Source organism: Rhineura floridana, chromosome 7 (assembly GCF_030035675.1).
Source record: "Rhineura floridana isolate rRhiFlo1 chromosome 7, rRhiFlo1.hap2, whole genome shotgun sequence".
NCBI lineage: Eukaryota > Metazoa > Chordata > Lepidosauria > Squamata > Rhineuridae > Rhineura > Rhineura floridana.
Window position 1 is genome coordinate 74289787 of NC_084486.1, and position 15779 is coordinate 74305565.

At 43.6% G+C, this 15779-nt stretch overlaps 1 protein-coding gene across 1 annotated transcript in view; it reads right to left on the reverse strand.

Annotated features, from left to right (window-relative positions):
- The window catches only part of HABP2 (hyaluronan binding protein 2), a 72113-nt gene extending 57973 nt beyond the window's left edge, over positions 1-14140 (reverse strand). The window contains exon 1 of the mRNA XM_061635953.1: positions 13991-14140. Within this exon, the coding sequence (XP_061491937.1) occupies positions 13991-14071 (81 nt within the window). The 5' untranslated portion in view covers positions 14072-14140. The remainder of the gene's footprint in view (positions 1-13990) is intronic.
- Between the last annotated feature and the right edge of the window lie 1639 nt (positions 14141-15779).

Below are 15779 nucleotides of genomic sequence, written 5' to 3' on the forward strand. Positions count from 1 at the left end.
CTTTGGAGTCTGTAAATGTGTGTTAAAACAACAGAATGTCCCAGATTGCATGGAAGGAAGCTAGGCTGGAAAGCACTTAAAAAGGGATCAAGACAGGTTGGGTGAAATTCTTAATAGATTTAAATAGGTCATATTTCGACAGATACCTGGGCTTTTCCGAGGCTGGGTCCCAGCTACAGGCTGGTTCATGTAATGAACCCCCCTTTGCCCCCTTCCCTCTGTCTCTTTGGCTTACCTCCTCCACACTCTTTGATGAAGGCACCACAAGGGGCACAGAAGGGGGGCACTCTCTGAATCACCTCACCTTTTCCTTACACCCTGTCCTTTTTAATTAAAGTTGACTTACTGGATGGGAGGACGAGGTTAGGTGTCCCCCGCCTGCCTCTCTAGAGATACAAAGGCTTTTTGACAAGGGGTCAGTTTAGTCGATGCCATCCCCCTACACACACACACACACTGCACACTCCTTCTCTTCCCTTCTCTAGGAATGTAGCCGGAGGACAACTCTGCGCTCGCCCGGCGTCGGTTCCCCATCCCAACAGGAGTGACTCTTGTTTACCTTAAGATCCTGAGGGCTTGGACTGAGTGGGGAGAGGAGAATCAGACTGCGGCAAGAAGGGGTGCTCTGAAGTCAGAGGCCTTTACTGTAGGGCTCTAAGCCTGAGGAACTCTCACATCGGGGAGCGGGGCGGGGCAGAACAGGGGGGGAGAGATTTAGAAAAGTTGCGAGGAAGGAGTCAGTTCCATAGAGTTCCATCCCTGTTCTGTGGAAGATCTCAAGCTAAGAAACATAAATATTGGGGGGGCTGTCTGAGGATCTATGGAATTTTTGGGATCTCTGGGAATATGTGTGCGTGTTGAGCTATGAATGGCGATTCAGTGAAGTTGGGGGGTCTTTCTGTCTTCAGACTATAGTCTCTGAACCTGGGAGCACTAATTCCATGGGATCCTCTTGAAGTTGGGGAGGGAGGGATAGAATCTGCACCCCAGGACAGGGTGCATCTAGGGGGTGTTAGGAGGAGTGAAGGACTAGGAGTGTGTGAGAGGGGGTGGCTGAGTGAGCACGGGCAAGAGAGCAGAGAGGCAGTGACAGGCAGGAGGGGGAGGCAGCGATATGTGCGAGGGGAGACGAGGCGGCAGGCAGGGAGGAGGCAGCAGGACATGCAGTGGGAGGCACACACACACCATCGTCACTCACCTCAGCTCTTCACCTCCATTCTGCTTCTGTGGTCTAGCTCTCCGCTTCCTCCCTCGTGCCTTCTAACATAGAGCATGAGGGAAGAGCAGCACTGTGTAGAAGCCCAGCACATGTCTTTCATCTACCAATCACAGCAGCAGACTTCCCCTGCTTCCCCCCCCTTAACGTCCAAATGTAATGGAGGAAATGTTACAGTTACAGCTGAAAAGTAATGAAATTACCACTCGTTCTGTTACAAGCAAAATGTAACAAAGTTACCCATTCATTACACAAAAAAGAAATGAATTACAAGTAACTCATTATTTCTAACGAGTTACTTCCAAGCTCTGAGCCAGACTGTTAAGAATATTAAGATAATTATTTATTTGTTCTGATAATATATGAGAACTAATTTTCTTCAATATTTATATTTAATTTTAATCCTTGTGGGTTGGTTTTTTTTACTGCAACTGTGGAAGGAAATCACACTGTCAGAAAAGACTGAACCCACCCACTTCTCCTATTTAATGTAGAGATAATTGTGGGTTACGCTTATATAAATATTTCTTCATACCAGGTCCCGATAAGTATTTGATTTAACACTATGGTTGTACATTATTGCTTCCTCTATATTTTAAGTGTGCTCTTCTTCCTTGGGATGGTCATGGTTCCCCTCTGTTGTTTTCATCCTGAGGGGCAGATTAGGCTGATAGATAAGTAGTCCATGGTCACCCAGTAAACTTTATAGCTCATTTCCATTAAAAAAAATTAATTAAAACCATTTACATGCAGGCAAAGTTTATTAAGTAGATCCACATAATATATTTAAAGCACATCCAACTTGCATTTAAAGCACGACTTCTCCTAAAGAATCCTGGGAAGTGTAGTTCCCCCTCACAGTTATTGTTCCCACCACCCTTAACAAACTCTAGTTCCCATGGTTCTGTAGTGGGAATCATGTGCTCCAAATGTGTGTTTAATGTGCCTTAAATGAATGATGTGGATCTGCCCTAGGTATGCTGTGTATTCATTAGTGAATTGAGAAGAACAATTTTAACAAATACTTTTTTAAACAGGGGAAGGGCTGTAGCTCAGTGGCAGGGCATATGCTTTGCATACAAAGGTCCAAAATGCATTTTTTGGAAAAGACTGTTGCCTGGAATCCTGGATAGCCAATGCTAGTCCATGTCATCAGTACTGAACTAGATGGTATCAAATGGCCTGAGTCAGTATAAAGTAGATTCCTTTGTTTCTAAAAGTAGAAAGAGACCCAAGGGCCACAGTGACTCCAAAATTTATTTATGTATTTTATTTACATTTATATACAACTTTATTGTAAAAAATCTCAAAGTGGTTTACAGAAGGAATTAAAACAATAACATTATTGGCAAAACAGTTAAAGACAGGTATTTAAAAACATTCAAAATAATAAAACCAACAATGAGTTAAAAACAGATAAAAAACACAATAGCTTCTACATGCCTGGGTAGGCTTGCCTAAACAAGAATGTTTTTAGCAGGTGCTGAAAAGAGTACAATGAAGGTGTCTGCCTAATATCAATAGGCAGGGACTTCCAAAGCATAGGCGCTGCCACACTAAAGCACTGATTTCTTACAAGAGCAGAACAAGTACTATGTGGCTCCAGTAACATGGAAAGCACACCTTGAACTTGGCTTGGTAGCAAATTGGCAACCAGTGCAAATTTCAGAGCAGAGGTATTATGTGCTGACAGAGTCTCACTCATGTCAGCAATCGTGCCACAGCATTCTACACTAAATGCAGCCCCCGGGTCAGGTTGTGCTGCATGGGGATTTCTGTGACCTTGGCTGCCTGGCTGCCAGGAGTTTTCAGTTTTGATTTTTGGTTAGGAATCCTGACTGGTTGCGGGATGCTGAGTTTTCTGCCTTACTCATAGGAATTCTGTTGTTGGTATGGTATTACATTTAGGAAATCATCACTGTCTTCATTTTTCTTTTTCTGTTTACATTTCATTTACCTTTAACCTCACTCCCTTACATTCATAGAAGCAACAACAGTGGTTCCATGCACTCAGCTTAACCCCCTTAAACCCACTGATGATGCACTTCGTTGTTTGCATGATGATTTGTTTCTTCCCCAATAGTGGTAAAAGAGAATTCACATACTGGAAAGTGTGGATGCAATTGTTGTTGTTCCCAAGCTGCTGTCTGTGAAGGTAGATCAAACCATGTGCGTTTTCTCTCTGTCAATTACTACTCACTGGAATTGGGTTGGCTGTCAAAGTGAGTTTATAGCAGCCCACAAGGTAGGCAGAAAAAAGTAGAGAATCTTCTTACTCTTATTCATTTCTCAGACCTCTTTCTGAAGTGAAGGGTCAAATCTATAAAGACATTTGGAGCAGCCATGTTGAAAGGTACAGGCAAGGCATTCTAGGCAAGGGGTTGCCAACCCTGCTTGGATATGAATATCTTGACTAGATTTATTTATTTATTTTATTTATTTATTTTATTTTATTTATTACATTTATATACCACCCCATAGCCAAAGCTCTCTGGGCGGTTTACAGCAATTAAAAACATTAAAAACAAATATACACATTTTAAAAAACAAAAACAATTTAAAACACAATTTTAAAAAAATTAAAAACAATTTAAAAACACATCCTAAAATGCCTGGGAGAAGAGGAAAGTCTTGACCTGGCACCGAAAAGATAACAGTGTTGACGCCAGGCGCACCTTGTCAGAGAGATCATTCCATAACTTAGGGGCCACCACTGAGAAGGTCATCTCTATTGCTGCCAGCCTCCTAGCTTCCCTCCGAGTAGGCATGCGGAGGAGGGCCTTGGATGTTGAGAGTAGTGTACGGGTGGGTTCATGTCGGGAGAGGCATTCCATCAGGTATTGTGGTCCTAAGCCTTGTAAGGCTTTATAGGTTAAAACCAGCACCTTGAATCAAGCCCAGAAACATACAGGCAGCCAATGCAAGAGGGCCAGAATTGGTTTTATATGTTCAAACCGTCTGGTCCTTCTTACCAATCTGGCCGCTGCATTTTGCACAAGCTGCAGTTTCCAAACCGTCTTCAAAGGCAGTCCCACATAGAGTGCATTGCAGTAATCTAACTTGGAGGTTACCAGAGCATGGACCACTGAAGCCAGGTTATTCCTGTCCAGATAGGGGCGTAGTTGGGCCACCAACCGAAGTTGGTAGAAGGCACTCCATGCCACCGAGGCTACCTGAGCCTCAAGTGACAGAGATGGTTCTAGGAGAACCCCCAAGCTAAGAACTTGCTCTTACAGGGGGAGTGCAACCCCATCCAGGACAGGTTGGACATCCACCATCTGGTCAGAATAACCATCTACTAGCAGCATCTCAGTCTTGTCTGGATTGAGCCTCAGTCATCAGCATACTGATGGCAATGCACTCCAAAGCTCCGGATGATCGCACCCAATGGTTTCATGTAGATGTTTTAACAGCATGGGGGGCAGAACTGACCCCTGTGGAACCCCATACTGGAGAGTCTAGGGTGCTGAGAAATGCTCCCCAAGCATCACCTTCTGGAGCCGACCTGCCAAGTAGGAGTGGAACCACCACTACGCAGTCCCTCCCACTCCCAACTCAGCCAGTCTTTCCAGAAGGATACCATGGTCGATGGTATCGAAAACTGCTGAGAGATCAAGGAGAATCAACAACTCCCCCTGTCTCTCTCCCGACAAAGGTCATCATACAGGCGGACCAAGGCTGTTTCAATGCCAAAACCAGGCCTGAAACCCGACTGAAATGGATCCAGATAATCGGTCTTGTCCAAGAGTGTCTGGAGCTGGCCTGCCACCACTCATTCAAGGACCTTGCCCAGGAATGGAACATTTGCTACCGGCCTATAATTATTAAGATTTTCTGGGTCCAGGGAGGGTCTCTTCAGGAATGGTCTCACTACTGCCTCTTTCAGACAGCCAGGGACCACCCCCTTGCAGAGAGGCATTAATCACTTCCCTGGCCCAGCCAGCTGTTCCATGCCTGCTAGCTTTTATTACCCAAGAAGGGCAAGTGGTTCTACGAAGCTGTCAAATCACCTTGTCAATGTTCTCAAGCTGTACCAACTGAAACTCATTCAAGAAATCGGAACAAGGCTGTGCTCTGGATACCCCGTTTGATTCACCTGCTATAACACTGGAGTCTAAGTCCTGGCAGATGCTAAAGATTTCATCCTGGAAGTGCCTAGCAAATTCATTACAGTGGGCCTCAGATGGTTCTACCATGTCCTTGGGGCCAGCGTGTAATAGCCCCCGGACAATTCTGAAGAACTCCACTGGGCGGCAGATTGATGATTTGATAGTGGCAGCAAAATATTTTTTTTTGCTGCCGTCACTGCCCCAAATATAGCTTAACATAGGCATTTACCAGTGTGTAATTGCATCCACCAGGAATTCATCTCCATCTGCACTCAAGCTGTCTCCTATATTGTTTCATCGCTCTCAGCTCTGGGGTATACCATGGAGCCATACGAGCTCTACACAGGAGAGGACACTCAGGAGCAATCATGTCAACCGCCTGGGTCATTTCTGTATTCCACAGTTCAACCAGGGTTTCGACAGGAGTGCCAGCCCTATCAGCCAGAAAACTCCCCAGAGCCCTATGGAACCATCCAGATCCATTAGTCTCTGGGGGTGGACCAACTTAATAGGTCCCCCACCCTTGCAGAGAGGAAAAGTGGCTATAACTTCAGTAAGCAGTGATCTGTCCATAACAGAGGGACTGATGTAAGCCGCCCCACATTCAGATTACCATCTCCATGTCCAGTTGCAAAAACCAAGTCTAGAGTATGCCTTGCTACATGTGTTGGGCCAATGGCATGTTGGGACAGTCCCATGGTTGTCATGGAAACCATGAAATCCTGAGCCGCCCCGGATAAGGTGGCCTCGGCATGGATGTTGACATCCCCCAGAACCAACAGTCTGGGGGATCTCAACAGTACACCCAAGGCCACCTCTGTCAGAACAGCTATGGATTCTGTTGGGCAGCGGAGTGGGCGGTACACCAACAGAATCCCCAGTCTGTCCCGCTGACCCAACACAAGGTGCAAACACTCCAGACGAGTAGTCACATGGAAATGGTGCTTGCAGAGGGAGATGGATAGTCAAGGTTTACCAGCAGCACAATCCAAACCATATGTACTCAGAAGCAAGTCCTATTGAGTTCTATGGGGCTTAGTAAGTGTGTTTAGAATTGCAGGCTTTAGGGGCATCCATCTTTACTCCTAAGAGATGTGTTGACTTCCGGTCGGGGGAAGATGGCACTGCCAGCGTCTTGCACAAGCTCCCTCCCCCGATAAGTATATTTTATCCTTTTTAAACTATTTTAGCTTTTTAAATAGCACTTGACTCTCCTGCTTCTGTGGCCGTGCTTTCAGCCGTCTGTTTTATGTTCTTCCTCGGGTGCACAAGGAGAACACAGTCAAGGCCATAGGATAAGAAAGGGAAACAAGTGATAAGACAATCCTTTGGCGTTTAAGCAAGGTTCTGCTGCTCCTGTCTCACTTGTCAGCGCTGATGATATAAAGAAGACCTAAAGTGCAAAGAAGGTTGGATGGTTCGTTTTCCTTCTGTTTCCATCCATTTTTCGACTATAATTCTTACAGCCAGTGATAAGACACAGCTTCTACCGTACACTATGGTCCTTACAAGGAAAATGTGTCGAGAGCGGGAGGCTTAGAAGGATGATATCTTAGAAGACTTTTTAGGAGGTGAGAGTCAACTTAAAATAACTCAATTCTTTTTCCCGGCAAATGTGGAGAAGAGAGTTTCATGCTCCTGTCCGTTGGAACTTGACCCCCACTTAAAGGAGCCTGACTGCACCTCTAATCCTAATTCTACCATGCCAGCTTATCTACCTGGAGCTGAACTGGACTGGTCTTTAGACTCTAGAGTCCTACATATGCTTCAGGAACCTTCACCACCGGATACTCCTAACCTTGCTTTGGAGTTGGCACAAGCTGAGTTTCTGTCAAAGTCCAGGGGAGTCTCAGCTTCGGCTACAACCTCTTCCGAAGTCTTGAACCCTCAAAGCCCCCCCTTCAGGACACCTGCAATTCCCCTGGTTAATGAAGGCGTGAGGCAAACTCAATCTCACCTCAACCACCCTTATCTGATTCCTCAAATGGCTATAGTTTTGGATGAATTAGCCTGTATTAAAAACTTCATCTCAGTGACCAACGGTCTATTAAGAACGCTCACTGAGGAATTTGCGAAGATAGTTTCCTATGCTAAGCCAGATAGTCTTACTGGCAAACCACCCTCTTCGTCTGCTTGTGGCCTTAAACAAAAACAGAACCGTAGCCTGAGACGCAAAGCTCCCAGGAATGTAAAAAATATCAGAAAATCTAAAAACATTAAAAAATACAAACTTCCTAGAGGCAGGAAGATGGACTTCCGCAAGCTTTTTAAATTACTTGAAGCACCATTGCCTATTGAGAGGGCTAAGGGGAATCACAGTCAATCGACTGCCTCTTGGGATCCCCCACGTATAGCCCCCGCTGTGCAGCTGTCTTCGACCCAAGCTGCTCCATCTTCAGTTGTTGCACCTCCTGCGGTTTCCTGCTCCGCTGAGCCAGCGGTTTACTCCTCTAAGCCCTCCGTGAAAAATGGTGAAGCAGAATACTGGTCCCTAAGGCTGAGCCGGAATAGGTTAGTCTTGTCTAATGTCCCATGCCTCAGCACCAGTGTGCAACAACTCAACTGGAAAATGCACATTTGTAAAGTTCTACATTCCCTGCACCTGGCCTTTTTTAAACATGATGACATACTTAAGGTTGAAGCTCTTTCTAAGAATTTCACTAGCTTGGCGGTCTTACTTACTTTCAAGTCTCATGAGTTGGTCGACAAGATTCTAGCCAGTAGTTCCTTATTACTCAGGCATGGAATTTATGTGCAAAGACACTTTGTTAACCTAGCGAAACCGCGACCTCTGTGCCCTTCATGGCGTCGAGTTGATCCATCATCTCCAACTCAACCTTTGGTGGTGGAGGAACAGTCCCGGGACGACTGTACATCTTCAGCATTCATTAACTCCAACTCTACTAGGGGCTTCCTACATGTCTCCAGCAGCAACTTCATTGTCCTGGACAGGTTTAGTGCCTCCGCCTGCCCCTCGCCCACAATTGTGCTTCAACAGCGGTCCCCAGAGCCACTCAGCACTGATGAGCCAGCAGACAAATCCTTTGTTTTTTCCTGTGATGGAGAGGATGAGCTAGCTCCCCTTTTAAAGACTGCTTTCTGGGTCTGCCATCTTCTGCTTCCCCTTCCCACTTGCCAGGCCCGAATGCTCATAGAAACGTCCTGCGCTGCGTGGCCCAAGTCCATCTGGAGGAATCCTCTTCACCTTGACTTCATCCAACTGCCCCGAGCGTATCTCCCTCTCTGTTAGCAGTTGTGTCATGGAACGTGGCTGGTTGGCACGCCAAGCTGGTTGACTTCAGTTTTGTGGATTTTGCAGGAAATTTCAGATCATTTGCATTCAGGAATCATGGATCACCTCCCACTCCTTTCCTTCTTTACCTGGTTTCACTGCCCACATTATACCTGCTACTGCTTCCCTTAAGGGGGGCAGACCACAGGGCAGTCTGGCGACATTAATTTCGGTCGACCAGAATCCTACAGTTTCTGAGATAGAGGTGCTCTCGTCCAACAATATTCTTATAACTAAAATTTCCTGGCCCAGGTCTCCTATGCTAATTGTGATCAACGTCTATGTGCCCCCGATGAGAGCCAAGACAGGGGATGGGAGTCCCTCAATTTGGGCCAATTTAGATCAGGCATTGCTTGCCCTGTACCACCAGTTTCAAGACCCTCTAATCCTGATGACTGGAGACTTTAATGCCAGACTAGGCCCAAACAATTCGGCCATTGGCAGTAGAATGGGGTTATCCCCAGATGACCTCTCTGATTTTCCCTGTAGGAATTCCTTGGATAAATCCATTAATCCCGCGGGACTATCCTTTTTCAGTTTACTTTATAAATTTTATCTATTTATCTGCAATGGTTTGTACTTAAACCCGGCGTCCAATGCACATACCTTTCTTAGCCCGAGGGGTAGGAGCACAATCGATTATATGGTCCTCTCCCAACCCCTTATTTCCTATATAACAACCTTTGGGATAATTTCCAGACCTGAGAGTGACCATATGCCCCTATTTTCCCTCTTTTCTATCTTTCCTCTCTCTCCCCTTACTGCTTTTTCCCCACCCGGCTCTTTGGTGCCCCAGGATCCGTTGGAGTGGGGAGTTAAGTGAATCAATAAACCTTTTCCTTAACTCTCCCCTGATGTTGGACTTGAGAGATTGTCTCTTGTCCTCTACAGACCCATCTCCCTTATATGACTCCCTAGTGTCCAAGTTAAAGCCCCTGCTATCCACCTCTAAACATAAAGTTTTAAAGAACAGAGGGTGGTTTGATAAAAGCTGTGCCCTGGCCAAACACAAGCTAGGCCAAGCTATTAGGGCCAGCAGGCAAGATGACTCGCTGGCTAAATTTAAGGTGTACTTATCTCTTAGGCAGTCCTATAAAAATCTCTTAAGAGAAAAAAAGGCCTCCTATGTCCAACAACAATGGAGAGAATTAGGCTTAGCTTCTCTCGAGAGAAATGCCTCTAGATTTTGGGATCTTGTTTCTAGGGGCCTGAAGGAGGCTCAAATGGGTTTAGATATCCTGATAACATCGGACCAATGGAGTTTGCACTTCTCTGCTCTTTATAAGAGCACCTCGCCCTTCCCTCAACCTTCCTCATCTTCTCTCGCCAGCTCCTTAAATTGCTGCCCAGAGTGGGACCCGGTCTCGCCTGGGGAGGTCGCCTCGCTGACTAATTTGATGTGCTCCCCGCAGAGCTTTTTAAGTCCAACCCCGACTGGTGGGCACCTATTTTTGCAAAGCTCTTTACCTTTATTAACTCGAGGGGAGTGATCCCTAAGGGTTGGAGAAGTAGCATTGTTATACCTCTCCACAAAAACAGAGCCAAAACGGATCCTAAAAATTTTAGGCCGATCAGTCTATTAGACATAGCATCCAAACTCTACACCAGGAATTTCCTTGTGAAATTGGATAAATGGACCCAAGAGTATAATGTTATTGCTCCAGAACAAGCCAGGTTTGCAAAGGGTAAATCCACGGTTGACCATTGTTTTGTATTGTCCCACCTCATCCAAAAATATGCATTCCATAATAGGAAGGAATTTTTTGTGGCCTTCATGGATTTGTCCTCTGCATTTGATCTCATTGAAAGAGGCCGCCTGTGGCAAAAGTTAGGTGATACTAATATTGACAAACGATTACTCTTGCTCCTGCGGTCCCTGCATTGTGACACTTCTCTTAGAGTGAGACTCGGTGCAAATGGCGTCCTTTCTGAGTCAATTTCCACCCATCAAGGGGTGCACCAGGGATGTATTTTAGCCCCCTTTCTTTTTAACTTTTATATAAATAACATTGTCCAGGAGCTATCTGGCCCTTTGTATTTTCCCCCTTCCATTTTATTCTCTAAAATCTCTGTTCTGCTTTATGCGGATGATCTTGCCCTCATGTCAACCACACAAATCGGTTTGAGGAGGCTGTTAAACAGCCTGGGCTGTTTTTGTTCTAAGGAAAGCCTTCTCATTAATTATGCAAAGATGAAAGTGGTTGTGTTTGGGAATAAGAGCACCAAACATGTTTGGAGATTAAACAACCAAATTATCCAACAGCAACGGAGTTACTGTTACTTGGGTATTAATTTTACTGCAAATTTGTCTTGGAAATTTCATTGTGACTCCGTTAGACTGAAGGCAGCTCATTCTGTCCATCGGTTATGCCATTTTTTTTCCTATAAAGGTGGCAAATTGGTCCCCCCAGCTCTGGAAATCTTCCGTAGGAAGATAATCCCCCAATTACTATATGGGGCAGAGATCTGGGGTAGAGATCTGGGGCCACAGTGACACTTCATCATTAGAGAAAGTACAGAATACCTTTCTCAGGTTTATTCTGGCCACTCCCCGTGGTTCTCCCGCCAACCTACTGAGACTAGAAACCGGTCTCCACCCGTTAGAATCTTTGGCCCATGTGGCATTGGCTTCGTATTGGCTGCGGCTCATTGGCATGGATGACACATGCCTGCCTAAAATGTGTTTACGTGAACAACTTCAGCCATCCTACCATTCTTCACGGTTACTTCGAGCCAAAGCCAAACTGTCTGCTTATGGGATTTCCATAACCATTCCTCCATCACACTACTCCTTAAGGGCGAAAAGATTGCTTAAGGAAAGAATTTTATTCTATGCCCAACGCTGGATGCTTTATTCGGCCTCCCAAACCTCCTTTTCGGTATGGTACCCCTGTTTCAAAACAACATTTGGTGCTGAACCATATCTCTCCTTTCTATCGGCCCCTCTGCCGAGATGGTCATTTATCGCCCTGCGTCTGCAAACCATGCCCTCTGCAATGCTGGCGGGCCGTTATGCTAACACCCCCTATGATCTCAGAGTTTGCATTTGCTGTGCGGGTGAGATTGAGGACGTGGCCCATTACCTCCTGAGATGTCCCCTTTATCAGGCGCCCAGAGCTAAAATTTTAGACCCTATAATTCTTCTCATGCAGGACCCGCTTTTGAACAAATAGCCATCCTTCTGGCGGGTTCAGATATTTACATAACATCTAAGGTCGCCACTTTTTCCCTCGCAGCCAAGAAGATTAGGGCTAGTTTTGTAAAACACTCGGAACTGTTTTGACGTTGTCTCACTGTTCAGTTTTTAACATAGAACTTTAAGGCTGTTTTAAGAAGAAAGATCCTATGGTATATAAATTTCCTGGTTGTTTGGCTGTTTTTATTGTACCTTTGTATTTTATGCTAGTGCACTTTATGCCCTTCTGTACTTTTTTTAACCTTTTGCGGTGGCTAATAGCTTTTAGCAATAAAGAATTGTTGTTGTTTACTCCTAAGTGCTCCTATCTAACATCTCTACAACACTATGCTCCTTTCTTCCTACAGTGGCCTTCTGGCGACTAGACTGGCCTGGCCTGAGGGCACTTAAATCCTTCTTGCCAGAATCAAGTAGGCTGGATTAAATGTTCCCTAACTAGGCTCTATCTTTTAGCTAAGATTTCTATCTTTATTTATAGATATGGTTTAGATTGTGTTGTTGGTAAAGCTTGACAAGGGATCCTCTGCAAAGATATCCATATCCAAGTAGGGTTGGTAACCCCCTGCCTGGAATGCCCTCCCCCTACCTTTTAACATCCAAATTTCTTTACAGATTTGACCCTTCACTTCAGAAAGAGGTCTGAGTAATGAGTAAGAAGATTCTCTACCCTTTTCTGTCTCCCCTGTGGGCTGCTATAAACTCACTTTATCAGACAACCCAATTCCAGTGAATATAACTGACAGAGAGAAAGCACACATGATTTGGTCTACCTTCATAGGCAGTAGTTTAGGAACAACAACAATTGCAGCTACGCTGCACAGTATGTGGATTCTCTTTTACCACTTTTGGACAAGAAACAAACAACAAAGGTGCATCATCAGTGAGTTTCAGAAGGTTGAGCAGAGCGCATGGAACCACTGTTGTTGCTTCTATGGATGAAAGGGAGTGAGGATAAAGGTAAATGAAATGCAAATGGAAAAGAAGAACAAAAGACAGTGATGATTTCTTAAATGCAATACCATACCAACCACAACAAGATTCCTATGAGTAAGGCAGAAAACTAAGGATCTCAGAACCAGTCAGGATTCCTAACCAAAAACCAAAAATATGATAAATGAAGAAATATTTGTATAAGCATGACTATCAAATATATTTATTATTTACACAACCTGTAAAGATATTTATAGCGCTATCCTATGTTTATTTATTCAGAAGCAAGTCCCAGTGTATTCAGTGGAGCTTACTCAAACAGGGACAGAACTGCAACCTCAAGTGATAAGCAATTTCATTCACATAACCCAAAATTCAGAATCATGCCACTTTAAGCTGTTCTGCAACTGTTTATACTTGTTTTTATGGTTATAGGGTTTTAAAAGGATTTATTTCTTGTTGTGAGCTGCCTTGGTTTCCAAACGGAATTCCCTCCCCTTAAATATTAGGCAGGCACCATCTCTGCTATCTTTTTGGCGCCTTTTGAAGACTTTCCTCTTTCAACAAGCCTTTTAAGTTGAGACCTATCCCAGTCTGCGTCTGTGTTAGAATTACTTTTGTGAGCTGCTTTGTTTCCAGACTTCAACCCTACCTCACAGGGTTGTTGGAAAAATTCCCATAAACACACACACATGGGAGATGTAAAAACACACACACACCATATAATAGTTTATTGTCAAAACCAGTTGATCATTGCAGAACATTAAAAAAATAAAATCAGCATTTCGATGAATGATGAAATCCAGACAGCAATTGATCAACATTTTGGATGGGACTGAAAAAAATATGTAAAGAGCACCATCTTAGGCAAGTACCAGCCCACAATTTGCTTACAAGTGAATTAAATTAATATAGGTGGCATTGATGGATACATATTTTTTGTTTTGACGAAGAAAGAATAAGAGTCATGGAAGGGGCAGGAACTGAAATGGCCAAAGCTGGAAAATGTCTTTAGTAATTTTACACTGTTATAATGCTCTGTCCCTTTTCAAATAGGTTTTTTCTTTCCACTAGATCTGCTGAAACATTTTTCCAATAACATTCCGATAAATGTTAAATCAATACAGTTCCACTGCATATATTCCTTGATTGCTGATCTAAAGTTCAGCTTTGCCAACAGTCTTATACTCTTCTGACATGAGCTTATCAACCCCTATTAAACAAGTCCTTCAAACAGATATACTTACACAAACAGGTGAATTCCCAACAAAGACAATCAGGGGAAGAATCGGCAAACAGACAAAACAATTAATCATCCTTATTTTCATAGGCGTATTGCCCCGCTTTTTATGAATAAGCTTTTCCTTCTTTCCAATTTTTTTTCTGTTAAGTCAACCTAAACAGTTAAAGGACAGGTTTATGCCTTGCAAATTATTAACTACATTTTCCCTTTTGATTATCCTGATATGACAAGAACTACTGCCAGAGAATTTTCCCAGTCTGAGTCTTCTCTATGGCATATGTTAAGGAAAAAGCAGCTTTATAATTATCAACCATTCTTTTTCATGTGAATTTATTACCAGTTTCATTAATCTGATTCTCATAATGGGAATTATATCAAGTCAAGGATGAGATAAAGACTTCTTTCTATTCGTCATTTTTCTTTGGTGAACAAATTGTCTTTGCTTTCTAAGATCAGAATGCAACCACAATTAAGAACTTTTTATCAAGTTATTAAGGCTGCAATCGCTCAGCTGGTCGATATAATAAATAAATTTCACTTATTTAATATTTATATTTATCATCCACCTTTCTCCTTACAATCTCAGGGTGCAGTACATGCAGCATCAAAACAGTCAATAAAATATTATACGAAATAAAATGAAGTGGCAGAGAGGGAGGTCTATGGGTGAGATGACATCTACACCGCCAGAGTGCCCCTCCCTGTGGATGCCTGAATAAAGGTCCAGAAGTAAAGATGTCCTACTGGTTGTGGGGGTCAGAGTAGGCAGGTCAGGATACTTGTGGATCCACAGGATGCAACCTTCTATAATTTCCCTAGCATGCCCACAAAACTGTTCTAGAACTAGTTATCCCCCCCTGAAGTCAGTGGGAACAGAAAAGAAAAATTCTCCCTCCTCCTATCCTAGTTGCAGCAAATCAGCAGGGTGAAGAGTGTGGTGGGTACTCCACCACAGAACCAATCTCTCACTCTGTTCTCCCCCCATCCCACAAAATAGGGTTGCTCTGCCAAGTGCATATATCCTACATTTCTGCTTAGGCTAAATATTCAAAGCTGCAATGTCATACATACCCAGTTACTGGGAAATAAGCCCAATTGAACACAATGGGACTTCTGAGTATATGGATTGCACTGTTAATTTCACTGATTTCGATGGAAGTATTTAAGTAAAGCAAAGGATTTACCGTTCTCGAGCAATCCATAATTAAGTTTATTTTGTTTATTTTATGGCACTCATCTTTCCTTAGCTGATGGGAAATTCATGATTGCATGTATAGCCCCGCCCTGCCCTGCCTCCGGTATTATTCCTTATAAGATGTACAAACAGGTGGGGAGAAATTGAATTCAGTTTGCATTTAGAGGTGAATCTACCTAATCCACCCATTCTGGAACAATACACAGCCATCCTGCAAAATTTGCACTTTCTGAAATTTCATAATGAAGTTGTTCAGCCAAGTAATGTGTACAAAATGCATATATTAGGATTTTGTGTGCATAAAAATAAATACATTAGTGAAAATAATATACAAAGTGCATTATATTAAGGGAAATTGCTTTGCAAAAATGTGTATATTAGGCAAAATTGCACGCAAAAGTCTTATTTTAGGAGAAATTTGCACTAAAATGCTGATGAGTTTTCATGAAAACTTTTTTAAAAAATGGCAAACTGATATGGAAATGTGAAGAACTTAAGACTGGAAAAATGAGAAACTGAGACAAACTGAAGCTGATAGATTAGCTTACCCCATGTATAGGTTGAATAAACATAGTAAGCAGAGGCTTTTCTGTAGGCA